This window comes from Solanum pennellii, chromosome 6 (assembly GCF_001406875.1).
Source record: "Solanum pennellii chromosome 6, SPENNV200".
Lineage (NCBI taxonomy): Eukaryota > Viridiplantae > Streptophyta > Magnoliopsida > Solanales > Solanaceae > Solanum > Solanum pennellii.
The window spans coordinates 60,354,722-60,381,705 of NC_028642.1; the positions used below are offsets into that span (position 1 = coordinate 60,354,722).

At 32.4% G+C, this 26,984-nt stretch overlaps 6 protein-coding genes and 1 long non-coding RNA gene across 11 annotated transcripts; 4 read left to right on the forward strand and 3 right to left on the reverse strand.

Moving 5' to 3' along the window:
* The first annotated feature begins 448 nt into the window (after positions 1 to 448).
* On the forward strand, positions 449 to 4,766 carry LOC107023316 (sulfate transporter 3.1-like). Its single transcript, XM_015223972.2, has 12 exons — positions 449 to 887; positions 995 to 1,202; positions 1,275 to 1,446; positions 1,562 to 1,627; positions 1,901 to 2,014; positions 2,382 to 2,498; positions 2,619 to 2,745; positions 2,976 to 3,262; positions 3,349 to 3,539; positions 3,649 to 3,734; positions 3,850 to 3,926; positions 4,374 to 4,766. The coding sequence occupies exons 1-12, from the start codon at positions 539 to 541 to the stop codon at positions 4,560 to 4,562; spliced, it is 1,983 nt and encodes a 660-aa protein (XP_015079458.1). The 5' UTR covers positions 449 to 538; the 3' UTR covers positions 4,563 to 4,766.
* Positions 4,767 to 5,656: 890 nt separating this feature from the next.
* Positions 5,657 to 8,182, reverse strand: LOC107023317 (protein ANTAGONIST OF LIKE HETEROCHROMATIN PROTEIN 1). Its single transcript, XM_015223973.2, has 2 exons — positions 7,912 to 8,182; positions 5,657 to 7,148 (listed from the first exon to the last, which is right to left on the reverse strand). Exons 1-2 carry the CDS (start codon positions 8,063 to 8,065, stop codon positions 6,085 to 6,087), a joined length of 1,218 nt encoding a protein of 405 aa, XP_015079459.1. The 5' UTR covers positions 8,066 to 8,182; the 3' UTR covers positions 5,657 to 6,084.
* An 806-nt stretch (positions 8,183 to 8,988) lies between these two features.
* On the forward strand, positions 8,989 to 12,372 carry LOC107021082 (EKC/KEOPS complex subunit bud32-like). Of its 3 annotated transcripts, none has more exons than XM_015221673.2 (8): positions 8,989 to 9,145; positions 9,977 to 10,039; positions 10,272 to 10,388; positions 10,471 to 10,749; positions 10,909 to 11,022; positions 11,314 to 11,386; positions 11,516 to 11,582; positions 12,104 to 12,372. In XM_015221673.2, exons 2-7 carry the CDS (start codon positions 9,977 to 9,979, stop codon positions 11,551 to 11,553), a joined length of 684 nt encoding a protein of 227 aa, XP_015077159.1. In that variant the 5' UTR covers positions 8,989 to 9,145; the 3' UTR covers positions 11,554 to 11,582; positions 12,104 to 12,372. The 3 variants fall into 3 exon arrangements, with proteins under 3 accessions (XP_015077159.1, XP_027773919.1, XP_015077160.1); XM_027918118.1 differs by lacking the exon at positions 12,104 to 12,372 and adding an exon at positions 11,946 to 12,075; XM_015221674.2 differs by having other exon boundaries at positions 8,998 to 9,145; positions 9,956 to 10,039.
* A 3,725-nt stretch (positions 12,373 to 16,097) lies between these two features.
* LOC107021881 lies at positions 16,098 to 17,395 on the forward strand. Its single transcript, XM_015222600.2, has 2 exons — positions 16,098 to 16,289; positions 17,076 to 17,395. Exons 1-2 carry the CDS (start codon positions 16,241 to 16,243, stop codon positions 17,273 to 17,275), a joined length of 249 nt encoding a protein of 82 aa, XP_015078086.1. The 5' UTR covers positions 16,098 to 16,240; the 3' UTR covers positions 17,276 to 17,395.
* A 48-nt stretch (positions 17,396 to 17,443) lies between these two features.
* Positions 17,444 to 17,934, reverse strand: LOC107021882. The gene is made up of 2 exons (XR_001457100.2): positions 17,660 to 17,934; positions 17,444 to 17,581 (listed from the first exon to the last, which is right to left on the reverse strand). It is a non-coding gene; the product is annotated as an uncharacterized LOC107021882 (long non-coding RNA).
* Positions 17,935 to 19,046: 1,112 nt separating this feature from the next.
* On the forward strand, positions 19,047 to 19,915 carry LOC107022731 (non-specific lipid-transfer protein-like protein At5g64080). Of its 2 annotated transcripts, XM_015223322.2 has the most exons (3): positions 19,052 to 19,460; positions 19,575 to 19,598; positions 19,681 to 19,915. In XM_015223322.2, exons 1-3 carry the CDS (start codon positions 19,145 to 19,147, stop codon positions 19,710 to 19,712), a joined length of 372 nt encoding a protein of 123 aa, XP_015078808.1. In that variant the 5' UTR covers positions 19,052 to 19,144; the 3' UTR covers positions 19,713 to 19,915. The 2 variants fall into 2 exon arrangements, with proteins under 2 accessions (XP_027773442.1, XP_015078808.1); XM_027917641.1 differs by lacking the exon at positions 19,575 to 19,598 and having other exon boundaries at positions 19,047 to 19,460.
* A 928-nt stretch (positions 19,916 to 20,843) lies between these two features.
* Positions 20,844 to 23,660, reverse strand: LOC107023739. Of its 2 annotated transcripts, none has more exons than XM_027917865.1 (3): positions 23,423 to 23,660; positions 21,286 to 23,175; positions 20,844 to 21,161 (listed from the first exon to the last, which is right to left on the reverse strand). In XM_027917865.1, the coding sequence occupies exon 2, from the start codon at positions 22,963 to 22,965 to the stop codon at positions 22,315 to 22,317; it is 651 nt and encodes a 216-aa protein (XP_027773666.1). In that variant the 5' UTR covers positions 22,966 to 23,175; positions 23,423 to 23,660; the 3' UTR covers positions 20,844 to 21,161; positions 21,286 to 22,314. The 2 variants fall into 2 exon arrangements, with proteins under 2 accessions (XP_027773666.1, XP_015080011.1); XM_015224525.2 differs by having other exon boundaries at positions 21,286 to 23,184.
* Between the last annotated feature and the right edge of the window lie 3,324 nt (positions 23,661 to 26,984).

A 26,984-nucleotide genomic window follows, 5' to 3' on the forward strand; every position in this document is an offset into this window, starting at 1 on the left:
GAATCGAATTGTATAAAATGAGAAAGAGAGAAATTATATACAATTTGAATTTGTATAAAACGAGAAAGAGAGAAAGGCAAAAGAGACTTTGGCAGGGAAGTACTTTTATTGTATAATTATAATGTATAGCACGGAGATATACGTATTTGCATGTGTATATACAATTTTCTTTCGCTTTATACAATTAGAAACACAATTTATACAATTCTATTGTATAAAGCGAGAGAGACGAGTGAGAATAGGAGAAAGAGAATCAGTTTGCTAAAATAAATCAAACGATAGCTATTATATTTATTTTATATTATTAATTTATCCTTGTTATATTAATTAATTTTTGTTTTGTATTAGTATGGCGGTGTGTTAATGTTTTGTGCCACAACATAGAATTAGGCCACTAAAAGAAAGTGTGAAACAGTCGGTTGGTATACCTCTCTATATAAAGCAAGCGATACACTATCCTTTATTCACTCCAAACAAAATTCCTTGTTTCAAAGCTATTAAGCACTTATCCAAAAGAAAAGAAAAGAAGAGAAAAGGAATGGGTAACGCAGATAATTATGGGTATCCATCAATGATGGATAATAATACTCCAGGCATACATCGAGTTGAAATTCCTCCACCACAGCCTTTTTTCAAATCATTGAAAAATACAGTGAAGGAAACATTATTCCCAGATGATCCACTTAAGCAATTCAAGAACCAAAAACCTTTGAGAAAATTTATACTTGGGGTGCAATATTTATTTCCAATTTTTGAATGGGGTTCAAGATACAGTTTTGGTTTCTTCAAAGCAGATCTTATTGCTGGAATTACTATAGCTAGTCTTGCTATTCCTCAAGGAATAAGCTATGCTAAGCTGGGTAACTTGCCACCTATACTTGGACTATGTAAGTCTTTTCTTTTTAGTTAATTATCAGATAATAATCATACATACCAAACATCAAAAGAAGGTAAAAAAGTATATATTTTGATGTTATATACATGCATAATGCAGATTCAAGCTTTATTCCACCATTAGTGTACGCATTAATGGGAAGTTCAAGAGATTTAGCAGTGGGAACCGTGGCTGTTGGATCTCTTCTCATGGCTTCTATGTTGGGAGCTCAAGTGAATCCTGCTGAAAATCCAACACTTTATCTTCATCTTGCTTTCACTGCCACTTTCTTCACCGGGTTATTCGAACTAGCACTCGGATTTTTCAGGTACGTAATGGAACATGTTTTATAATAAACTTTATAAGTTGATGGTAACGAATGTTTTTGTTTTGTTTTTAGGCTGGGATTTATAGTGGATTTTCTATCACATGCAACCATTGTGGGATTTATGGGAGGAGCAGCTACAGTGGTCATACTCCAACAATTAAAAGGAATACTTGGTCTTCAACATTTCACTCATGCCACGGATGTTATCTCTGTCTTACGTTCTGTATTTGCACAAACGCACGCGGTACGTATCGGAATTTGCCTTTTTAATACGATTTCAGTAGTGATTCTTTAATACTAGTACGTAAAAGTTTTAGATTATTATTTTCTTATATTATTCTTTAAATATATAATTGCAGTGGCGATGGGAAAGCGCCGTGCTGGGATTTTGTTTCCTTTTCTACTTGATGCTCGCCAAATTTTTGGTAAACGAATGTCAATGTGAACAGTTTAATTCTATTCTATTCAAAGCACTTTAGACTTGCAATCCCTAATTACCTTTGAATATGGATTAATTAAGCTCTCTCCATCAAACACAGGATGCAATAAAACAAATTCCCCCCCCAAAAAAAAAAAATTAAAGCAAAATTGTCCTTAATTTCGTCAAAGAAAAAAAGGTTTCATTTTTATATTTTAAAAATAGTTAGTGCTACTGTATGTACATTAATTAGAGTAACGGATCACTTTGATGCATGCAGAGCCAGAAGAGACCAAAGCTGTTCTGGGTATCAGCAATGGCGCCATTGACGTCTGTCATATTGGGAACGATTCTCGTTTATATAACGCATGCTGAAAAACACGGTGTTGCTGTGGTAACAATTTTTAATTCTATTACTTAAGTTATGGTTACATTTTAGTAGCTACATTATCAAATACATAACATAAATAAAACATGAACAAGAGACTTGTTAATTAGTTATCCATCCATAGCTGTAGTTTTGGTCGCACTCAACGACAACAAAAATTAAGTGAGTTTAAATTTGTGTCTGTCATGTCACTCACGGGTACTAAATTTTAGCATTGCGGCTTTGTTGAGTTTTAATAAATGTAGGGATTATTTTATTCTGTGTGTTTGGTGGAAGGTATTATTTATATATCCTTAATAATCCCAAAATGCTCAAAATAATATGTCATCCATTTTGTGGATCGTTATGTGAATAATATAATGTAATATTACAGATTGGAGAGCTGAAGAAAGGGATAAATCCACTATCAATAATGGATCTATCGTTTGGATCGAAATATATGACAACGGCTATCAAAACTGGCATAGTCACGGGTGTCATTGCCCTTGCTGTAAGCTGTTTTGTTTCCATCTGCTTTTTAAACTACAAACATACACATATTTTAAAAAGCTAATTTGTGCACTCAACTGTCGAAGGCAATGTTATTACTAATAAAAATACATTTGTACAGGAAGGAATAGCAGTAGGTCGAAGTTTTGCAATGTTCAAGAATTACCATATAGATGGTAACAAAGAGATGATTGCTTTTGGGATGATGAACATTGTTGGCTCATGCACTTCTTGTTACCTCACTACTGGTATATTCAAATATCCTTGGGCCGAAAGTTTATTTATTTTGATTTGGACTTAGCTAGTATCAATGTCACTTGGGCCCATATACCACGTGATTGATTAACCCACAATTTGTCCACTAAAATAAGGTATTGGAAAAGAGAACCACAGTTACTTGTCAAAATGTGAATAGGTAATTTAGTGTATACAAGTTAAACTCTTAGGCTGAAAAATAAATGAATGTGCGTGCGTGCAGGGCCATTCTCGCGATCAGCAGTGAACTTCAACGCTGGATGCAAAACAGCAGTATCAAACATTGTCATGGCGTTGGCTGTGATGGTGACGTTGCTATTGCTAACACCATTGTTCCACTTCACTCCTCTCGTCGTGTTGTCATCCATTATTATTGCTGCCATGCTCGGACTCATCGACTATAATGCTGCCATTCATCTCTGGCATGTCGACAAATTCGACTTCCTCGTTTGCATGAGTGCATACATTGGTGTTGTCTTTGGCAACATTGAAATTGGCTTAGTCATGGCTGTAACTACTACTACTACTATTACTTCCTAATGTATAATGTCACTTAAAAGAAGATAAAGTTAAACTTTTTTTTATTGTAAATGCAGGTTGGCTTATCGTTGCTAAGGGTATTACTTTCTGTAGCAAGGCCAAGGACTTTAGTACTTGGTAATATTCCCAATTCTATGATCTACAGAAATGTGGAGCAATATCCAAATACAAACAACGTTCCAGGCGTCCTCATACTTGACATTGGAGCTCCTATTTTCTTCACTAACTCAAGCTATTTAAGAGAGAGGTAACAATTTAACTAACGTATTATATATGCTACCAAGTTGTAAGTATACAATACCAACAGTCTCTTTCTACAAATACTAACTATTCGCTAATTCAATTTCCTGTTATAGGATCTCAAGGTGGATTGACGACGAGGAAGACAAGTTAAAATCTTCAGGAGAAACAACTTTGCAGTATGTTATACTAGATATGGGAGGTTAGTTCATTTACATTGTGTCTATTAATTCGAAAAAAGAAAACAGTAAATAACATATGCAGTTGATCAAACTGAATTTCAGCAACACTAACAGCCTAAATTATTTGATGTGCAGCTGTTGGTAACATTGATACAAGTGGAATTAGCATGTTTGAAGAGGTCAAGAAAAATCTTGATAGAAGAGATCTCAAGGTTGGCTTCTTATTTACATGTTTCTTACTATGTTAACCGTAAAGATACGACATTTAGACCTAACTCAACTGCAAAAGCTAGGACATGAGGAAGATTGCCCAAATCCATATAAGCAAACCACTCATCCACTCCCCACACTCGCTCAAATCCCCCCCGGTAGACCCATTTGGAATGTGGATCGAGAGTCCTAATACCATGTAAAAATATGGCATTTGAGTCCGACTCAATCTTAAAAGCTAGCTCGTGAGGAAGGGCAACCAAAGTCCATATAATCAAACCAACAGTCCATTTCCCAACCACCACGGGATTCTAACCACACTATCATTATCAAAATAAATTCTACTGGTTATTTTTTTTAGTGGCGTGATAGTGCAAAAGTTCTATTACACTGTCACAGTATAAAAGTTAAACTCCTCTAACATATGGTGTGGTTTTGTGGAATTGCAGCTCGTTTTGGCGAATCCAGGAGCAGAGGTGATGAAGAAGTTGAACAAGTCCAAATTCATAGAAACATTAGGACAAGAATGGATGTTCCTAACAGTAGGGGAAGCAGTGGAAGCATGCAACTTCATGCTTCATTCCTGCAAACCAATATCTTCAGAAGATGGTTCGCAAAAATGGAGCAACTCTGTTTGACTTACAAATTAATTATTAGTATTATAGAACAGTGTTTGTTTTAGTGGTTCATGTGTGCATCTTAATTTGTAAAGATGCAGCATATCATAGTTTGGCTTAAAGGAGTCAAGATTTTGCTGCAGTACTCTTCCATAGAATAAACTGGAAGGGGTTTTACTAATCTCCCACATTTTGTAAAATAATGTGCTCCTATTTTAAGAATGATTATTTACCTGCAATGATCTGTAAATGTTCAGTTTTCACTGTAGGATCAGTTTTATGTGTATTCAATATCTTTGGCCCCATGCAAGAATTTGTATAAGCTTATGACTAGCATCTGACACTGTTTACACTGAATTACTTTCGGTTTCACATCATAGTGTTCTTTCCTGAGACCAGATAGCCGATTACTTGTAAAGTGTAGCTCGTTCTGCCCCAAAGGCTTAAGAACTTCACCAATGTCTTCCTACCGAGGTGGCTCAAAGGGGAGGCTAGTGACTAGCTGCCTTGACATGGGTAATCGCATGGTAAAAGATGTACATTTGCTACAATTACTTAATTAAGTTATCATGCGATAACCTCCTAGTGACTTAGAACATTCACACTAAGATTTCTTCCTTTTTTTTTTGATAAGGGACATTAAGGTTTCTTCCTTATCTAGTTGCAACGTGTGCCATGACTATTTTAACTAGCAAAAATAAATTAGTTTTGGTATTAATCTATTCTCTGGGAGCCATGTTTTGATTTCCATTTTTGTGAATTCAATGAAATTACACATATGATGTACTAGTCTCATTGTTATGCCATAACTCAATATCAGGCATTTAACAGAGACATCCACATTGGGGAGAAAGGTGAAGAAATAAAGATGGCTAACAATAGACTGTGAACTATGTAGGGGTGATTGCATTTGGTAACTTATAAAGAGCCAGCTATTACTAAAATGTATTCTTAAACAAAAAAATGATCACCATCAAAAGCACTTCTAAGAGCTTATACCTCTAAGAGGCCCTATTAAGTGAAAACTCACAGCAGGTATATCCTGAATCAAAATAACCGTCTTGTTGCATGTCAAAAAATTATGTGATTTAAGATATTATATATCCCTACAGGAATTGGGCAAGCCTGAAAATGGTTCATGACATAGCATAACTTCCTATATATCAAGACTTAAAATGCTGGATGAAATAAGGGTAATTTCACTTTACATTATTATTGACAGTTGATTCAAGTCTCTAGTTAAATGCAGATAATCTATGACAGGCCATACGTCACAACAAAAAAAGAAAAAGAGTGATGATTAGAATAATGTAGAAAGATTTTTACCTAAATGACATGTGAAACTGTTAGGTATGAACGGTAAGTCTTCACATATATCCAAGGACTATGAAACACCCTTTTCTACATTCAGAAAGATCTTGTACATGAACTGCATTTATGTCTTCGGCATGATTTGAAACAAAAGTTTTTGAAAAGGCTCTCTTTTTCCTTGGAAGAGAGATGCCCTTGATAAGAAAATCACCACAATTTTTCCAATGCAGTGTTAGACGATCATCTTCATTGAGCCTTCTTTTTTGGTACTCTGTAAGTATTTAGTTAATTTGCCCCTCATTAATCTCCCCACTGATTCGATCTGCTTGCAGCTCTGTCCCTCATATCCTGGGTCATGATGACCAGATACGGCAACGTCAGGATGTAATTTGTCTCCACAATCAATGATAATATTATGAAGTAAACAACACACGAGGATGATGCTGGGGAGTTTCTGTTTATCAGGTCTCCACATAACCTTATTAAGGATTCTCCAGCCTCCCTTCAATTGTGAGAAGGCTTTTACTGCAACTGAGCTTGCAGTCGCATGCACCACATTGAAATCAAGCATAGGATCCGAGAGGTCTTCACCTTCATAAGGTGTAATAAGCCATGGAAGAAGAGGGTAACCAAATCCTCCTAGAATATACTCTCTAACTTCTGCTCCTTCAGACACTATTTTGACATTTCCATTTAAACGATCACCACTTTCACAGAGTTTATAAAATCCAGAGCACTTGAACAGCCTTGAAGTGGTCATGCCCCCAGGCCAACCTGTCACTATGTCTAAAAAACGCATCTCGCTGTCCACGATACCTTGCAAAAGCATGCTGTAATTGCTTTCCTGATCACACCAATCATCTGAGGTTTGAATAGCAGGAAGAGTCATTATGATGTGAGTTGCATCAATTGCTCCACAACAGTTAGGCAAACCAAATGATTGTTCAAACTCAGACTTGATTATATCCATCTTACTAGGTTCTGGCCACTTAAGATGGTGCTTTGCACGTTCTTCCAGTGCCTCAATGAATCTCCAGGTAACCTGAGACACAGTGGACTGCCCGACCCCAAATGATGCCCCAACTGAAACTTGGGATTCACCAGAAGCCAATCTTCTCAATGCAATCGCAACTTGCTTCTCAACACTAAGAAGCCTTCCCTCAATGTTTATCAGACCTGAAGGAGGTCTTGAGATAAGGTCCTCCCTTACAAGTGAACATATGTAATCAAAAGTCTTGTTGGAAACACGGAAAAAATACTTGAAACCTTCCTCTTCATCACTAGGTACACCAGAACCTGCAGGATAAAAAGTATAAAAGTGAGTTAATTCCTGCAACAAAAAGGAAAAAAAAATCCAAAATGACCTTATAGGAAAAAGTTGCAAAGATTAAAAAGAAATAAGATGGGTTCCGAGACTGTTGTTACATAAAATATCCTAGCAGACAACTCCAGTCTATTGGCATCTCTCAAACTTACTTATGTGGGAAAACCTTCATCTTTCTAAGGACAAGTGGACAACAACCACATTACAAACCTAAGAATGATTAATTATTATGCTAACTATAACAATGTAGAAGTTCCGCCTTTGACAATATCTACAACGCCTTGGATTTCATTAGAATAAATTAGACTTTTAAGAGAGATCAAGGAGTCTTAAGCAACCTCTTCTCTTCCTATTTTAGAGACCTAACTTCAAGTAAATGCAGTGAGTCAATCAATTTAGCTAGTTAGAGTCAACAACATGAATAATTAGACTATTTTTCACACAACCCTTCAACCTACAGCCAGTGGCGCAGGAGCGGAGCCATCTTGTCTACAAGGGCTGTCAAAAACAATTCTTTTATGTACATATTCTATATACGTGAATCCCCTTGAATGCTTTGCGAATTTAACAAATAAGGGTTAAAATAATGAACTAAATTTGCAGAAATCAGACTTAAAAGCTCCAATCTTGACACTTACCAACACCCCAATCGAATTAATAAGTGAAATGGAATCGAAAAAACAATAGAATTTGAGAAAATGTTGTTAAAGAATGTAAATTTGAGCAGAGAGGGACCTGGGGTTGATGTTTTATTCTTGTGCCAGAAACTATCCCACCAATCGCATTCAGTTCCTTTGTTCTCAGCAGGAACAATGTTGTTTTTCTTGTTTTTGGCTTTGATTTTCTTCAACTTGTTAGAATCTTTCTTGGATTTCTTTAGAGGAGCCATCCACCGATTGGGTTTGCAAACTCAATGGTTACACCGAAAACTTCCACATACCAACTCTTCCTTCTCAACTTTAGTACTCTCTTTTGTTTTGTATCGAAATGGACCTGTTTACTTTCAAAATCTCACCCCTAAACTATAGGTGTAGGGCTAAAATGCTTCTTTAATAATATATTTTCGTCAAATCCAGTCCTTCAATTATTTAAATTTGTCAAATTTTAAATTTTCTCTATGTCTATTCTTTTTTATATAATAACTTTACATTAATATTAATGGAAAAATTAAATTATTTAACATTAATTTTTCAATTGTTTTTCTCTATCCTTGCTATTTTTCTTCAACTTATTCTTATGCAATGAACCTTAACATTAACGATTCAAAATGAATTCACAAGAAAAAAAATAAAAGTTATAATTTTATTGAACGGACAATAAAATGAAGTATATTTTGTTGCTATTGATAACTTGATTATGCTAAACTTTATTATAAAAAAAGATCTTACTTGTTAATTCAAAATTTGTACTCTAACAACTTTATTGAAAGGAATTTGTTTATTTTTTCAGAATTAAAATTTATAAAATGATCATCTTATTTACGTAAAAAAATGTAGTGATAAGAATAAATCTAAACCAAATAAAAAATGGCTTAAGATTTAACCACAAAAAGTTCAATTTATATAAATCTAACCTATTTATATAAAAAAAAAAGTGAATAAAGATCAAACATGATAATCTTTTAAAAATTCAATGAACTAAAATCAATAAGATTTTATATACTTAAAATACTAAATCAAAGCGGATAAATTTTTAAACAATCAAAAAAACTGAGTATACAAATTTAGTATTAATTTTAGACCTAATCTCATAATTAAAGAAGTATTTATGACATTTCACTTCCTACAAAGTCAAAAGATGAGCCATTGGGTTTATCAAGGACAAATTATCACTTCTCTAAAACTTTGGGGACCAAATTCCCAAATCTTCTAAATCTTAACTGCGACATTGTCGTCCTTCTTCTTCACTCATACTCTCCGAAGCTGTGCGGTTCGCGGTGGCGGCGCTGCTCATCTTCAACGGCAAAAAGGTGTCTTTCACTATTCTTAAAACTCACAAAATTGCTCTTCAGTTTTCATAATCGTTTATGGTTGTTTTTTGCTCTTCTTTTTTATTCCCCACGTTTTTATCTCCAAATTCTGCTGCTACTGCTTTGGTGATGCTACAAATTGGGTTTTATACTTGTAAAAATTGAAGCTTTCCTTTAGCTACAATAAACAACTCTTCAACAAAAAATATTCTCCCTCTATTTTAAGCTGTAATTTTAGCTTAGTCTCTTTTCTTGATAAAAAAAATTATGTAGAAGAGGTATAGTAATAAACAATGAAGAACAAAGAAAATATGTGATTCCTAAATATGATTACAAATAAGGAGAAACAGAGGGGAGGCTTGATAGCATTCGATTCGACTAGCTACTAACCTTATGCCTTAATCCTCCACTAAGAAAATAGAAAATCACAGAAAAACCTTTGTATAAATCAAAGAATTTATTTTCTTTAATAATAATGGTGTCCAAAGCACAGACCTCTATTGATTCCATGGGGTATCTGCTACCCCACTAGCATAGGTACTGGGTAACTCTATCCACCAAGGCTTGGATAGATGGACAGGATTCAATCAGTGTTTTTCCCTTCGATTGGATTTGAACCTAAGACCTTATGGTTTTCAACGTAAGCGAACCCCCATGGATGCCAAAGAATTTCCCAAGTGTTCATTTGCATGCACTCTTCATGTTGTACTTGAATTGTGGAAGATCTGAAGAACTTTGTTTCGTGGAAGCCTAAAGTTTTGTTATCCCTTTTTTTTTAATTTATACTTATTTATTATTTTGCCCCTGAAGTTAATTGGAAATTTTACTTAGATGGAAATCAAGGCAGATGGAAGTGATGGATCGTTGGTTTTAATCAAGCAAGGAGCTGAGGCTGTGAGTTTATATTTAATTATATTGTGTTCATATAAAACTTTCCTGTAATACTTCTGATCTTTTTCTCTCACTTTTTTGGGAAAGATTTTGTGTGCGCATGTGTCTTTTGTATAGTTTATGAGTTAATAATAATTTATACTACTGTTTCTGCCAATGTTCATTTGATGGCAAGTAGTTGTTGACTCTAGAATTTCTGTAACACTTTATCTTGTTTCTCTGTTGAGGATATCAGAGGGTATTTGAGTCAACATTTGTGGGTAGTAGAAGGTGTATTATCAAGGAACGGTTTTCAAAGAAATACAGGCATCCGACTTTGGACTCAAAGCTCACTCTTAAACGGTTGAATGCGGTCGGTGTAAATGATACCTACTCTTTCCTTTATCTTTCTTGAAACTTGTGTTTCTTAAAGAAATATTGGAATCCTGTCACAGGAGGCAAGGTGCATGACAAAAGCTAGACGGCTTGGTGTTGTCACTCCAGTGTTGTATGCTGTTGACACTGTTATGCACACTCTCACCTTTGAATATGTTGAAGGTCCTTCGGTGAAAGATATATTGCTTGGCTTTGGACTAGTTGGAGTTGACGAAGAACGAATGGCTGATATTACAACACAGATTGGTAATGCTATTGGAAAACTACACGATGGTGGCCTAGTCCATGGCGATTTGACAACATCAAACATGTTACTGAGGACTTCTGGCAATCAGCTGGTGAACTTTTTCTCTCTCTTTTCGAAGCTCCTCTAGCTCTCATGATTGATTTGTCTTCAATTTCATTCTTTATTTGCCTTTTTCTCATGGTTTTGGAGGATGAAGTTCTAAGGTCACCTCAATGCGTTTATTTGTCTATCTCTGGTGCTTTTTCTCCAGGTGCTGATTGACTTTGGTCTAAGCTTTACTTCAACGCTTCCAGAAGATAAAGCAGTTGATTTATATGTACTGGAACGTGCTTTACTCTCTATGCACTCTTCTTGTGGAAATGTGGTAAGCTCCGTCATATCTACTGTTTTGTGTGTTAGAGGCTTGTATAAAGCCGTTTGAAGCTTTTTGTTCTTCTGTATTCTCTCATTTTAAAATTATAATCTCTTTCAGGCAAAGGATTTTAGTTTCTTCTTTAAAATTAATATTCCTTTTGCCTTTTGTGTCCTATTATTGTGGAAAACATGCCCCTCTTCTCAGAAGCAGTATTTTTTATGACACTATTGAACAGTTTTCTACTTCTCTCGGTGCTCTTTTTCTCATATTCATCATGTATGGTTTATATGGTTATCGCAGATGGACCGGATACTTGCTGCATATAGGAAGTCCTCAAAGCAATGGTCATCAACCTTGAACAAGCTAGCCGAAGGTGCTGCCGACTCTTCATACATGTCCCTTTCTGTTTATTACCTTGTTATTCCCAGAAAGAAGAAGTAGCATGGTTTTAATTCCGATGGTTTCTTTATGTTTTTCCTTTCTTTATTTTAACTTGTCTTAGTGAGGCAAAGAGGAAGAAAGCGCACAATGGTTGGTTGAGTTTCTGCAGTTCTGCACTCCACGTGGAGGTTAGACTTGTTTCTTTGCTTTCAAATGCATCCAGTATGATTTTTTTTTACTTCCAGAATGTAATAGTATCAACTTCCCATGTTTTCATGCCAAAAGCACAGTGTCTTGCTTGTGCCCCCTCTTTCTTGGAATCGCTGCTATCCTATATATAATTAATTTTTTATGAAGTAATCATTCACCATTTTCACTATGTTCTCTTGGAGATGAGGTGTCGGATGTCCTGGTCATGTGGCCTATTTGTTTTCTTAGTACAACTTGATGCATTCACATACTCCTTACCTTTCTGTTTCCTGTTCTTCGTTTTTCTGGAAGTGTGAACATTGGTAGTGTTTTAGACGATGATGTAACATGAATATCTTCAGATATATTGAAGACATCGACTCATTTATCTACCAAAAAGTTATAGAAGAATGTGACTCAGAGCTGCAAATAGTCTTTATAAGTTGTACATGACATTCCGAGCATACATTTGGGAGCTGTCTGTAATAGTTTGTAAATGATTTTTCTGATTGATTTTCAGTGATGACATGGGGCAGGAGAAAGCTTAAGACTGCAAAGACCAATCTGTATTCTTGATTATTGTAGTGTGGGTGATGTTAATTGTTTGAATTTGCTTTGTATCTACTATTCTCTGCATTCTTATTCAACCCGTAGAAGAAACTGCTGCCTTGGTAATTGGATTATTTGTAGACGAATCTCTGTTAGGGTTGGTCCAAACGACAACAGTTACACATTTTACAACTCATCATGAATGTTCTTCAAATCCCAATATTTATAAGCTACTAATTAATTTGCTCCACAAAATCTCCTCACTAACTTCAACTTTTGGTCAAGTATCTATCTATATCTCCTTATATTTCTAATTTTTTACTTATTAATTATTCTATACAAAAAATGTGGATAAAAACTTGACATATTTACAACTAACTAGTAGATGCTTTATATCTACTTATACATACATTACTTATATTAATTGTCTAATCATACTTAATTAAGACATACTTTTTACTGCATCAAATTAGTATTTTAGGATTAAAATATAAAAACACATTTCAAATATATATATATATATATTCATTGTTACATAAATTCTTTTATAAAAAAAAAGTTTTTTAAAATACGAGGAACTAAAAGTACAATCATCTGTTTTTTAGAAATTAAAATCCTTGAGGATTTTCTTTGTTATGGCACAACATTAGTTGTTATTTTGGTCAATATGAACATTCTTAGTAAAATCTATGATAAGAGTAATTCTTAATTATCAATAATTAATTATTGCGATATCACTCTTTTGTTAATATATTCACTAGGCATGAGCGTCTAGCTGAGCAAGTCGAGTTCAATTAAGCTTTTTAGTGTATCAAACTGAATTGAGCTAAGTTAATTTTTTTTATAGTATTATGTAATTAGAAAATAAATTTAAGATAAAATTTCTTGACAAGTATAATCATTACTAGTTTAAACTTGAAATTAGTAATGACATTCAACTGGATTTAATTATATACAATATTAGTCTATATTAAAATTCAATTCAAATTAAGTGAACTTAATATTGAATACAGAATAGAACTTTTGGTTAAAAGAAAAAATAATAAAGCAACAACAAATTCAAAAAATTATACAATGTTATATATCATATATCTTGTTGAATATCAAAAATTTAAATATAATTTTAGAATTAAAATTTTAATTTTATTTTGTTTTTAAAGTGGGCACACGACTTACGTAGTGATATCAAAATAATGGACAAGTCTAACGCGAGCCTCAAATTCCAAACACATAATCAATCCATATTGATAACTCTACTTATACTTCAAGTATTTGACATCTAAAATTCAACCCTTCATCGTATCACCATTTACACCCTTCGTACTTAATAAATTGATCATATCATATGATTATTAATGAAAAATTTTCTTTGATTTTCGTGTATTTGAACCTAAACGAAAGATCTGAAATTTACCTACTCAATTGATCTTACAAAAATGCTGATAGTAAAAATTTATAAGACATTAATAGGAAGGAAAAAAAAAGAATAATTTTTTCCAAACTCTGAATAACATAGATTTTTCATACCACGATATTCAAATATTATAACACACTTGATGACTTCTTGTAAACAGACACAACAGTACTACTATAATATTTGACAAACTCATTAATTTAACTATAAAAGATAATTATTTTTTAGATATGATATTGTAAAGCCTATAAGCTATGGTACATAAAGTATAATTAGCTTATATTAGTCCTTCTTCTCAATTAATTGTCCGTGTTTTTTCTTTGATGCCTCCAAACACGTCTTCATTACATTTTCATCAAAAGCAATCTGAACTGCACGACATTCTTCCTGGCAGAATGCAAGAGACCAGTGTTCAATCGATTAGTATAGCAATTTCAATCATATTCGATTTATGTGATAGTGTTTGATGTTACGAGGGTTAAATATTATTTTGTGCCTATAGCTACATATATTGTTCAAGTTTTTCGAGATCGAAATTATAGAAATAATTTAAAATATTTGATTCTCTAAAGACCAAATCATTTATCGGAGATCGCAAACCCATGAAACTATAACTAGTTAACTCGCCCAAGTTTTGTCCATTTCATCTTATTAAAATTTGTGTGATTGATTAATGAGAAATCTTGTCAAATATTTTTTTAAAGGACTTTTTTTTTAATGTTGATGTTATATAAGTAAAATAACGAAAAAATATTAATTTTATAAAATACTAAAAATTATATAAGAACAAAATAATTAATCCTTAGTAAAAGTTGGATGTATTAAATTATTACGATTTATATTTTAATCAATTTCAACTCAATTCCGCACATTTTTACACACAAGGATAAGTACTATATTATAAGGAATAAATGTTAGTACGTAACACTTGATGTTTATGTTGAAAACTTGTTTGGATAATTTGTAGAATGAAGAAACTTTGTTAGGGTTATTAGGAGGTGGTTGAAACTATCAGAGCGGCTAAGTCCAGCATGTTTAGACATTACATTGTACTAAAGTATTGAACTGCCCATGTTTTTTTTTTTCAAAGGAAAAGCGTATGTAATAACAAATTATTAATTTAAATTAAATGCTATAAAAATAGTTTGATTTATACCCCTAACAAATTATTATTATTTTGCCTCTTTTCTGGTGAATTTCGTTCGCTTTTATACAAACACAAATGTATAAAATGTGTTTGCGTTTGTATAAAGGGAGAAATAATTGTATATATACATATATATTTTCGTTCCCCTCTCCCAGATCTCACTCGCCAGTCTCTCTCGCTTGTACAAATAGAAACATATAATGCAAGATCCCGCTCGCCAGTCTCTCTCGCTCTTGCCTCTCTCGCTTGTACAAATAGAAATGTATAAATTGCATTTATGTTTGTATAAAACAAGAGAAAATTATATATACACATACAAATACATATATATTCGTCTTATACACTAATAATTATACAATACAAATATTTCCCTTCCCAGTTCTCTTTTGTCTTTCTCTTTTTCTCGCTTTATACAAACACATATTATACAATTGATCTTTTGTATATGTATACCGAAATCAAACATGACTAATATTCTATAAAAGGTTGAGTACTAATTTAAGTAAATGAGCAAAAATTTTGAATGAACGAATAAAAATGTATTTCTTCTTTTCAGAAAGTTCATAAAATCAAATTTAAGATTTCCATTATGATCATAAATTTCCTCCTCCTTTTTTTCACTTCAACTTGTTTCAATTATAGTTAGTTACAAAAATATCTCATGTACTTCATTATTTAATACCTCAACTCACTCACATAGTTATATTCATTAAAAGAAAATGCAGAGGAGTAAGTATATGATTTTACATTTTTTTAGTACAGGCAAAAACACATCATAGGGATAGGGCACAACCTCTCAAATTAGTCGTGCTTGGAATTTCAGAGACATATATTAATTAAATTATATTTTATTATTCCTCGTCTTAACCTAATTTTAATTTTTTATAATTTATATACTTTTTAAAACTATATAGCCTTTACACATCTTCCACGCGTCTTTTCAATAATAAAAAGAGAATTATTCTATTTGAAATAATTACTTACAAAAATTATGACAGATAATATGAGACGGAAAGATACTAAATAAAAGAATTAGTCCATGACCGACATGATATAAAATAATAATAGAAAAGTTTGTAGCTGACCAAATAATTTGTGACTAGACTCAAATTTCTGTTGCCACGTTATTACGTGAATGGGGTCAATTTCGAAAAGAAAAAACAGCAGCCATTAGTGTTAATACAGCTGTTTATTTGCTAAATGATTAAATAAAATAGAATACGTATGCAAATATCAATCAGATCACTGTCATTAGTGGTCAAATAGTTGTTTATTTGCATTATTCGACGAAAAAAACAGTTTGTGGTTGACAATTAATTAAAGGCCATTTTCCTGGTAATTAATGAACATAGCAAAAAAGAGTGATCATCTATCTATTATATATAGTTGATATATATCCATTTTCACAACTTTTTTATTTCATAATAATAAGTACAAAGAACTCATCCAGATTATATATTTGGTGTGACCAAAAAACATAAACAAGTACTCTTGTAGATTTATCTGTCCTCTTAAAAACTGTTTTTTTTGTTTTCAGAAAGAAATATATGGCAAATATTTCTACTTGCTCCCTTCTCGTTGCTGCTGTTTTTCTAGGTAACAATTAACTACACACACGACATGTTTTTTCATTATATTGTATTTATTGATTTAATTTGTACTTGCTAGCTACCGCGTACACATATTTAAATAGATATATAATTTCTCCTACGTCTGTTTTTATAATCCATCTTTAACTGGACTAGACGATTAAGTTATAAGAAAGGAGAAGGATCTTGTTCGATTGATCCTTTTTATTCATGTTTAGTCCTTTTGTGTGTAAAAGTCTGTTTAATTTTTATTTCTTCAGAACCAATTTTTTGGAAATTAAAGCTAGATCAAAATCTAAGACTCGTACACAGCTTTCTATTGTTGTCTTGAAAGATCCATATTTAATCTTATGACCGTTCACTCTTTTTTTTTTTTTTACTCAGTATTCGGGGTCCACATTAGAGTCCTAACTAAATTTGTATCATGAAGCCTATTGGGTAAGACTTTTTTTTTTCATAGTCATGCCTCAAACCTGAAACTTTTGATTTATAAGATTGAAACAGTCTCACCATTGTATCAGAACTCATATTTTTGTTACATATCTATCAACATTAATATAGAAAAAGGAATTGATTGTGATTTTAAACTTGTTCTTTACATGTTGAGCTAATTTTTAAATAATGAAGCTAGACGAGACCTGATTAGGAAAAAAGAAACTTATTTTAAGTGATGGTTACAAAAAAACATGTGTACCGTTGTATGTGGGTTAGAGAGAAAAATCAAATCAATTAATTAAAAGTGGATCATATATGATTTTAAATGAAGTGTTTAATCTGTACGCATGCATTGCAGTTGGAATATTGATGATCCCATCGGAAATATTGGGAGAAACATGCTACCAAATACACCCAGAGATATTGTGTGATGAAGGCAAAGTTGAAGGGGAATGTTTACCTTTCTGCAATAACAAATTTGGATCCTCTGCTGGTGGACAATGCATTGAGCAAATTGGCTTTGATGGTCCTTTTTGTGCATGTGATTATCCTTGCTGATTAATTAATATGTAGTTTTTGTTTACATGATGTTTGTTTAGTCTTTATATATATGATGTAAAATCTACTCTTGTTGGCTGTTTTATAAATGGAATAATAACAGATAAATCATGTTAAGTATTGTTTGTTCTTTTAATATATTTGGTTTTAAAAAAAAAAATAGCAGGATGGAAATGAATATTATTTTTTTTATTGAATTTTGAAAATTACAATGAGCAGTGGGAAAAGATCAAAAGAAATACATTAATCCGACTGCTTTGTATGTCTTTGGTCCTCCTCATTAAGCCTTGAATTTAGGGAATTGAGCTGCAAAAATGTAAGAAGAAGAAGAATTAAAACACATTTAATTTGATGTTAAATAAAAGATATAATATAATAAATTACCAACGAAATCCTTCTTGGAGCAGTCTGCATCACACTTCATCTCACAAAAGGTATAACCTTGTCCTTGTTTAGCTGTGCATTCATCGTGACATGTGTGATAGCAATCCTGATACTCTTCTTCTGTGGCTTCACACACAGCTGTAAATACAACCATGCACATCAGAAACACTGCAACAAACTTTTGACCTTCCATTTTTATTTTTTTATTTCTTTTAACTAAAAAAATTTATTGCTTTATTAATTACTTTACAGTGTTTCCTTGGACGATTTTCTAATGTTCATGCCCTGCCCTATTTATACAATAAAAATGTATGTGGATTTCCTCTTTCCTAGGACATCTATTTGTTTTGCTTAAATTAAGGTAATGCTTCTCATAAAAACTCGCTCTTCCATTAATATTCTTCACCACTCAATTAGCTAGTATCATATGATATTAAAACAAAAAAATACTTTGTTTATGTTTAACGACTAATTTTATTAGCAAAATTCTGATTTTTTTTTTAAGTAACAGATTTCAATTTAATATAGGAATAATTAATCCCTAACACATAAAAGTTAGGTTAGTACTGTTTTGAAAGTACTAGTCATAAAAGTTGTAGCCTAAACCCTCACCCTACAACTTAACTCTCTGAAACTAAAAGTACATAGAGTAGATAAGAAATTCCATTAACTAATAATTGAACTTGATCTATAGTCTATAGATATAGACAGCACTCAAACAATCAAGTTATAAATTTTTATCTTTTTTCCAAATTCATAGTTGTTGAATTTGCATTTAATAAATTTTTACATAATACTATAATTTTGCCTTTTCGAGTCTCTGAGAAAACAAAAAACTAGTACTATATTTGATCTTAAGATACGAAATTAAATAAAAGAAAAGAAAATTGTTTAGATTTGTGAAAAATAGAGCTTTGCCTTGATAAAAGAGGGCGGCCAATGCACTGCCCACAAGTCATTGACTAAACCGTAGCCACCTTTAATTTTGCCCTAACAATTTATGTACTTCTGTCCATATGCATGTTTTAAAGACTTCAATTGATAGTAATTAAAAAATCCTAATGTTTAAGAACAATTCTTTTACAAATAAATTTAAAAAGAGAGCGTCACTTAAATTGAAACCAACTATATGTTAGTTAAATCCTTGTTGTTAAGTTAAAAGAGTACATGATACAGAGAAGTAAAATCTGACAGCTAACTACTTTTTAAGGCTACAGAGTGGTGTTAATTTTGAACTAATCTTCAACAAATAAAAAAAATACAGAAATAATTTTTAAAAAAAATTAACAAGTAGTAAGTCCATTCAACCGACAGAAGAAACGGAGTGGGAATATAATTAATAAAGTAGGCAGGAAAAAGTGATAAATGGATTTGTTATGAAGGTAGGCAAAGTTGTGTCACCCATACATAACTCCTCCATCTGTCTTTATAAACACTAACTAAAATTTCCACCATCAATTTATCATTTAAGTTCGTTCCAAGAAAATGAAGATGTTTGCTTGTGCAATTTTTATGGCTATGGCTTTTTTTCCAATGCAAGTTATAAGTGGTCAGTCAGATGCTAATTGTCAACAAGTGATTGTTGGATTAGCACCTTGTTTGGATTATATACAAGGGAATGCTACAAAACCATCATCAGGATGTTGCACTCAACTAGCCACTATATTGAAAAATGAGCCAAAATGTTTGTGTCAAGTGGTTAATGGTGGTGCTTCTGTAGGAATTAATGTCAATCAAACACAGGCTATGGCCCTTCCTAAAGCTTGTAATGTTCAGACACCATCCCTTAGTCTCTGTAAAGGTCAGTTAGTTAATTAACATTATTCATGCATCATGCAAGCCTACCTATCCAAAGCCATTTTTTACTAACACATAATTTTCTTTTTCTCTCTTGTCAATTATCTAAATATTTCAGCTACTATTCCATCTGGTTCTTCAGGTACCAATCCAAATAATAAGATCAAAAACTCTTCTTTATAATTATTTCAAAAAAATTTATAACCTCCTCTTATTTTTGGCAGGTGGATCTAAGGGAAATACAGATACACAATAAAACTGCCATATTTTCTCTTGTTTACCCTTGTAGTTTCAGCATCATTCACCACCATCTGAGTGTGTTTTGGTGTTTGGCACAATTTGGTAATTTGATGTAATTCACAACGCTAAGGCAGATGTACTTTGTTCAATTTTGAGATGTACTGTATTAAAGGGACTTGATCAAGATTGAATTAATTTATAATCGTGTTGGATGATCAATCTTATTTTTTAATACGCCATCTAAATTACAACTACTTATGATTTGCATAGTCGATGAACTTATTTATGTGACCCTCTTAAATGAACTTGCCGATACTATCATATGCTTAAGCAAATATGTGGTTAACAGTTGTGTTACTTATATATATAAATATAAAAAATATATTTTTCAAGAAGAGGATACAATTCCTAAACAAATATTTTTTTGATTAGTCCCTCTATTCCATTGATTGTGCTTAGCCATTACCTACTTTGATCACAATACAGAAACGACAATCAGGTGGTTGTGTTAATTCTGCATGCACATATGAATATGATACTCCATTCCATATAGTTGTCCTTTCTAAATTACGTGCACAAATAAACAAACTAGTTGGTAGAAAATGCTCCATGTATGACAAAATCAGTTTTGTAATGCGTGTTGCATGATGTGGTGTGTACCACATTTTGGGCTGGCTCAAGTGTCATCATCAAGAAGAGTGAAATAATACTCCATCTTAAATTATTGATTGAGTTATGACTTGACAGAACATTGGATCTTGTAGTTTTAAACCAAAGATATGTATAATGTATCAAATGTCTTTTTTAATCTTATAGTCATAAAGATGTTATGTGGTTCAAAAGAGAGAGAAACATTTTTTTAAAAAAATAAATAGCAAGACAAACAAATTTAAGTATTGGAGTAGTAATATTAGCTTTTGTATATGATATGTGCTAACATCGACGAAGTGCATACATTCACTATTGGTAAAAGACATGTGAACTGCTCTCATCTTGTTCAAACTTGAACACATTGTTTTAAATGTATCATGACTAAAGATTTGAGATAAAAACTAGCAAAGAAATCAGTAGATATGACGTGCATTTTCTTTAGTTGTTCCAATACCAAAGATGCTTTTGCATTTACCAACTACACATAAGCAGCATATGATAACCAAAATAGGTACTCCATTAGTAACAGCATAGACTTCGAGACAAAACAACAGAAGCAAAGAAACACAATTGAAGTCTTAATCAAAATGCTACCTTAAAAACAACAAGTTCAACAACAAAAGTAAAACTCCAAAACCTAAAACATGACTTAACTAGATAATTACTGCAGTAGTAACTACCAGTTTGGTCGAATGACCTACAGACATCATCTTATAAAGACACTGAAATGACATATAACGAGTAGTGCTACCATGGTGAGAGTAGGGAGAACAACCGCTCAACAATCTTCTTCCAACAGCTCCAACTAAAAGTGCTACACAGAAAAGAAGAAAAAAAATTCAAATATAAGCATAAACTGTAGCACATGTAGCTAGATACCAAGTTACAGACAACATCAAAATAGATAATTAAAAAAAAAAAGACTTAGGAAGTCTTACCTTATCAGTAGCTAGTGATCATCAATCTCCATAGGCAAGATGATTTTCTTTTTGGTGAAGGAATAAACCTCTTAACTAGCATACTTGGACTGGCAAAAGGAAAGCTAAAAGGGGAAGATACCGAATACCAGGAACAGAAAAGGATACAACTGACTAATAATTCCCCTACCCAATTTTCATTCCCAAAAAACAGAAAATTGGTCAAGGGGAAACAACTTCAAGAGGAAGAAGTAGGACATATATCCTATTCAGAGTTGAGAAGAGAAAATGACAACAATACATACAAAGGTATGATGATGACCAGCCCATTCAGGCATTCAAGGAATAGCAAGGACTTAGATATACCAAATGTCCTATTTCCTAGTCAAGAATTTGAATCTACTAAGAGATAGAGATGGTTAGGATGCAGAATTGGATGAAAAGGCTAAGATCTAGTAACTGAATAAACCCGAAGTCTAAAGGGATGCTAATCTGGTAGGGTCTAAGATATATACAATATCTCCGATTTACAGAACATCAAAAGAACATGAAGAGGCAATCAACAATCCCACGACACTGGAATCAAGAATGACAATTGATGGTTATAACAAATTGATCTCCAGGGCAGCAAAGATAGTTGAGCAACAAGTTACGCAACCTCTACAAAGAACTACAAGCTATCTATTACTGTAATGTAATAGGAGCATCTCACTCATCACCCAGATTCTTCTTCCACTGTTCAATGCACAAACATACTCCATTTGTTGAACCCCTCATAGTCTAACCATGTCTGCACATGACTGCACGAACTTTGAATATACCAGGAGAGTATTGATCAACTAGCCATTGTTCATATTGAATTCCCCTTAAAATAATCAATCTTGACAGGTGTTGCAACTTCACTACTGATCTACCATGACAAACACTAAGCGAAACAGTAACTTACTAACTAAAAACTGAATTGTTCACCATACGAAATATCTACTATTACCCAATATGAAAACTACATAATACCCTATATAACTGCTATTCAGAACTCCCACCACACATTCATCCATCATTAATTTCAAGGTTGAGCATGCGACGAAGAGTCTGTGTCACTGAGTCAGTATTGTCATACACAATTCCCGGAGAAAGACTGCTCTCCCTGGTTGGAGATGCTGGTGCAGACTTGGCAATGGGATGTAAATGAATATCACATGCTGAAGTAGGAAACTCAAGAGAGGCATTCCTTTTAGGCCTGAGAAAAAATTTGGGCATGGGCAATGAACTAGGAGGAGGAGAATTTGAATACGCTGGCCCAGCCCATAGTTCAGAAAACGGTAACTCATCATTCAAGGAATCCTCATTCCTAGAACCTACATCCACTTTGAGGTTAAATGGTATCGAAACCATGCAATTTTGGGCTGTTTTTCCTGATTTCTTTTGATCTTCAGAATGAGACTTGACAGTATTAACAGGCAGTGATGTTAAAGGTGGTCGCGTTTTGGGAGATAAGGAACCCGAGAGGGCGCGTTTGATGACAGGTTTCTTGCAAGACTTCGATTGGGTATGATATAAACCTGCCCTGGACTCAAAAGCCCGACAATTTACCTCCATGAACCCACCAGAGGGAGGTGAACCAAATGACCCAAATCGAGTAGGGCCATGTGCCCTTCTTTCCAAATAGTTTTGATCCCGATGCTGAGGAACAACAATCATTTTCAACAGAGCCAATAACCGATTCGATCAAATTCCACTATAACTCACTATCTGATAGACAAGCCTGAAAATCTAACCAGAAACAACAGAGTTCAAAGATTCATACTGCTGAATGACTGTAGATCCTAAAATTTTTCTCAACCAATAGGTTACCAGGAAATCAAAATCACTATCACTGAATCCAAACTATTCTTCAACACGCACTCCACCCTTCAGTTTCTTCAACAAAAAACAAGCAAAAAGAAAAAGACATCAGTCAAGTTACATGAGATCAAACAAATCAATAACTCAAAATGGAAACACCCAGAACAAAAAGTGCAAAAAAAGTCTAGCATCATATAATACAATTTCAGGGCTAAATTCATTCCGCTTTATATGTAAAAATCAAAGAATTGTACTAACTTCACACAAATCAAAGTTCTAAATTTCATTTTCCAGTAAAGATTCAGAAAATTACCTGATGTCAGAAAGTATATAGTGAAGCAGAGTGCTGAAAAGGGTGATTTATGATGAGATTTTTCTCCTTATTCTAATAAGCAAAGAAACGTATATTTGGATATGCACAGTAGATATTACTGTACTTGGTTTTTATGGTTGTCAGTTCACTTTGTATCATCGAGCCACCATAGATTCAGCCCTTAAGCTTTTCCGAAACCTGAATCCCCGGATCTGAACTTAACCATAAGTTGTATACAAATTTAGTTTAAAGTCCAGACCAGTGACATGATTGGATAAATAGCCCTTCTTTTATGATGTAATTACGAAAATGACACTGTCTCCGTAGGATGCTCGCGGATCCATTTTACTTGTAAAATCGAACCAATTAATAAATTAAATCTAAAAAAGTACTATTGGGTTAATATTTTTTTAATGATTCTATAAAAAAATTATTGAATTAACGGTTCGATATTAATTTTTAATAATTTAGAATTCATTAAGATTGATAATTTACTACTTCTACTTGTATATTAATATTATATATTAATCACTATATTTTACTAGACAATGTTTTAATTATTTAGCCTTCAATTCACACTTTAAAGTGACTTTGAGTTCACAACTTTACATCATACAGAACGTCTAAATTAAAATAAAAATTATATTTCTTTTAATTTCTCTATGTGTTATATTTGTATAGTTTTTTTCAAATTTGTTATTATCGTTTCTTTTTTATGAACATTTGTAAAATTACATTATTCTGTTTCGTGTCAAATTTTATTAGAGAAGTCATATATTTGTTTGTAAGTATTTTTTCATTGGTTAAATAAAAAAATTAAACCATCAAGGATCAAAATCGATAAAGCAAAAATCGACTAAAAATATCTTATTGTTTGATTGTTAATTTTACATATTTAAAATCAAAATCATATAACTATAAATCGAACCAATCGATGCTCAATTTTAATGATTTTGGGCTTATTTATGTCGTTTTGGCTTTCACTATAAAATGGTTGTTACCTATTTATCAATAATTTAACATTTACAATAATATATAATATCTAAATCCCATGGTATTAGTATTATTTTCTTTTTTCAGGGTTTCATTTTATAACTCTTCTTTGACATGATGAAAAAAAGAAAATTGATACAATTCAAAATGATAAAAAGTGTTATAATATGTATAATTTATATAAATCTCATAGTATATATAAGAAGTAAATTACATTATATTTTTATTTTTCTAATTATAATAATTTCTTATTTTTTACATAATTCGTATACATTGATTCTGATATAAATACATTAATACTGATACATATATATTCAATTATTACGCTGAAAATGAAAACGTCCTAAAATTCAATTAAAATCTGATAAGTTTTACTTACACGTTTTTGCTTATTGTCGATCAATCAGACTTAAATATTAACAGATACAACAAATTCAAAATTCAATTATTTTTTCTCCCTATTCATCGTTCTCCATGTTCATGTTCATTGAAGAATCGTTCAAATTAAATTCAAATTTACTAAAAATTTGATAAGCTACATAATGAATAGTTGTTGGACAAACAATTTCTTTTGTCAATCTCAAATTCATCATTGCAGAAGATCGATAAGATGAGGAAAAACTTGAAAATTCAATACATAGTAGAAGGAAATCACAGAAAAATGTCGTTAACAATGAGATATGTTCCCAAGCAAATTGTAACAGGCTAGTTCAATTCAAAATTCAAAACTTTTCTTCACATCTTTTTAAAAAAACTCTTAATTTGTAATAAAGATTGTCAACAAAGTTGTACTGATAAAACATGAACTTGTCGCTCTTGTTAAGAATTTGGGAAGTGAGGTGGGATATGAAGGATACAAAAGTCATGAAATTATTGTCAATAAAAATATCGATTTTGTGAATATTAAATCAGTAGTTGCAACTGAATTAGAGATAGATGAATTGAGGAAAAATTTAAAGATTTGATACATTATTGAGATGAAGAAACAAGAGCCTGAATTTTTAATGCATCCGTTAAGCATTAATGCAACAAATAAAAAGGCTGAAGAGATATATAACTTTGATTGATCATTTTTTTTATAACGTTGAGTAATAATTTTTTGAATTATGTATTTGCGATGGATAGATTTGTCAATACATTATCATTTTCATATCTTCTGAAATTGATAAGTGTTGTTTTTCTACCAGGTACATTAATTAAGTAATTGTTATATGTAAGATGTTAGGTTTAAGAACGATACATTATTGCGTGATAATTGCTATTTACCAAATACATTTAGCTTAAATTTAAATTTACATATCATGCCTAAAAAATTAGTGCATGATACATTACTGTTTATGTATTTTTTTTTAGAAATACTGTATTGTATTTTTTAAGTATGTAATTATTCCAAATAACATTTTTTTTGTGTGATACATAACATAATAGTGGTTAGTTGATATATATATATGATATACTTATAATAATCTTTGAAAACTTGACTTTGATATCACGTACATATAATTAATTTGATAGATAGTGTTTCACATATAGAACATTATGATTTCCTTCTAATCAAATGAGTTCAGGTGTATGTATTTGATAGTAAAGTTTGGGCGTGTGCGTGTATATATATACTCTAACTATAGAACATTATGATTTAAGTATCGAGGTTGAACATATATTATATACATTTAAATGGTACATTTGATAGTGATTATGCATCAAATACATTTACATTGAATATGATAAACACTAATCGAAGATTAAACAACATTATAATCATGTATCAATACCTTAACATGAGCATGATACATGACATAAAATAAATGTTATTGTAGCAATGATGTATCAGATCGGTAATAACACTAACAAAACTTGATTTTAAATGTTTAGATCATAATTACTACTATTTTATATACTTTCATCGATAACGTCCGCAACACAATATTATTAATTATCATTACTATCTACAACTATTATCCTATGCAACATCTTACCTTCACTAGCAACTATTTACAGTTTTTACCATCAGTCATCATAATCACAATAATCAGTGTTATTACCGCAAACATCATTGACCATTACTATATATCAACAACCATTATTATTGTGACAACCCCCTCGGGATCCACATACTCAGGTATTGTCTCTGCCATGGGCGGCCATTCGCTCTTTTAATCCCCTCTTATTGGCTCGCAGCCTCAAGGGAGAATCGAACCCGTGACCTATGGCTCCTTTACATCCCTCCCAAGGAGATCGCCTCTTACCAATTGATCTGCAGCTCAATTGGTAAGAGGCTATCTCCTTGGGAGGGATGTAAAGGAGTCATAGGTCTCTCCCTTGAGGCTGCATGCCAATAAGAGGGGATTAAAAGAGCGAATGGAGTGAAGCGATAAGAATCAAAATGGGGCCCAGTACGCACAATAGAGATCCAAGAAGTAAAGATATTTCCTAAAAGTCACTACAGCCTCTCGAAGATAGGTACAGACGTCTCCGTACCGATCATCGAGACTCTATTTAGACTCGACTTGTACACACGTGAGACCTATGAACCTGGGGCTCTGATACCATTTTGTCACGACCCAAA

Excerpts from the sequence above, each read along its gene's own strand:
- LOC107023316 (XM_015223972.2), top strand. The coding sequence starts at position 539 with ATGGGTAACGCAGATAATTATGGGTATCCATCAATGATGGATAATAAT. Across the intron at positions 2,015-2,381 it reads AAAAACACGGTGTTGCTGTG|ATTGGAGAGCTGAAGAAAGG; the intron begins GTAACAATTTTT and ends GTAATATTACAG. Across the intron at positions 3,927-4,373 it reads TTGATAGAAGAGATCTCAAG|CTCGTTTTGGCGAATCCAGG; the intron begins GTTGGCTTCTTA and ends GTGGAATTGCAG.
- LOC107023317 (XM_015223973.2), bottom strand. The coding sequence starts at position 8,065 with ATGGCTCCTCTAAAGAAATCCAAGAAAGATTCTAACAAGTTGAAGAAA. Across the intron at positions 7,149-7,911 it reads GAATAAAACATCAACCCCAG|GTTCTGGTGTACCTAGTGAT; the intron begins GTCCCTCTCTGC and ends TTTATCCTGCAG.
- LOC107021082 (XM_015221673.2), top strand. The coding sequence starts at position 9,977 with ATGGAAATCAAGGCAGATGGAAGTGATGGATCGTTGGTTTTAATCAAG. Across the intron at positions 10,389-10,470 it reads CTCTTAAACGGTTGAATGCG|GAGGCAAGGTGCATGACAAA; the intron begins GTCGGTGTAAAT and ends ATCCTGTCACAG. Across the intron at positions 11,387-11,515 it reads CTTGAACAAGCTAGCCGAAG|TGAGGCAAAGAGGAAGAAAG; the intron begins GTGCTGCCGACT and ends AACTTGTCTTAG.
- LOC107021881 (XM_015222600.2), top strand. The coding sequence starts at position 16,241 with ATGGCAAATATTTCTACTTGCTCCCTTCTCGTTGCTGCTGTTTTTCTA. Across the intron at positions 16,290-17,075 it reads CGTTGCTGCTGTTTTTCTAG|TTGGAATATTGATGATCCCA; the intron begins GTAACAATTAAC and ends CATGCATTGCAG.
- LOC107022731 (XM_015223322.2), top strand. The coding sequence starts at position 19,145 with ATGAAGATGTTTGCTTGTGCAATTTTTATGGCTATGGCTTTTTTTCCA. Across the intron at positions 19,461-19,574 it reads ATCCCTTAGTCTCTGTAAAG|CTACTATTCCATCTGGTTCT; the intron begins GTCAGTTAGTTA and ends TAAATATTTCAG. Across the intron at positions 19,599-19,680 it reads TATTCCATCTGGTTCTTCAG|GTGGATCTAAGGGAAATACA; the intron begins GTACCAATCCAA and ends TATTTTTGGCAG.
- LOC107023739 (XM_027917865.1), bottom strand. The coding sequence starts at position 22,965 with ATGATTGTTGTTCCTCAGCATCGGGATCAAAACTATTTGGAAAGAAGG.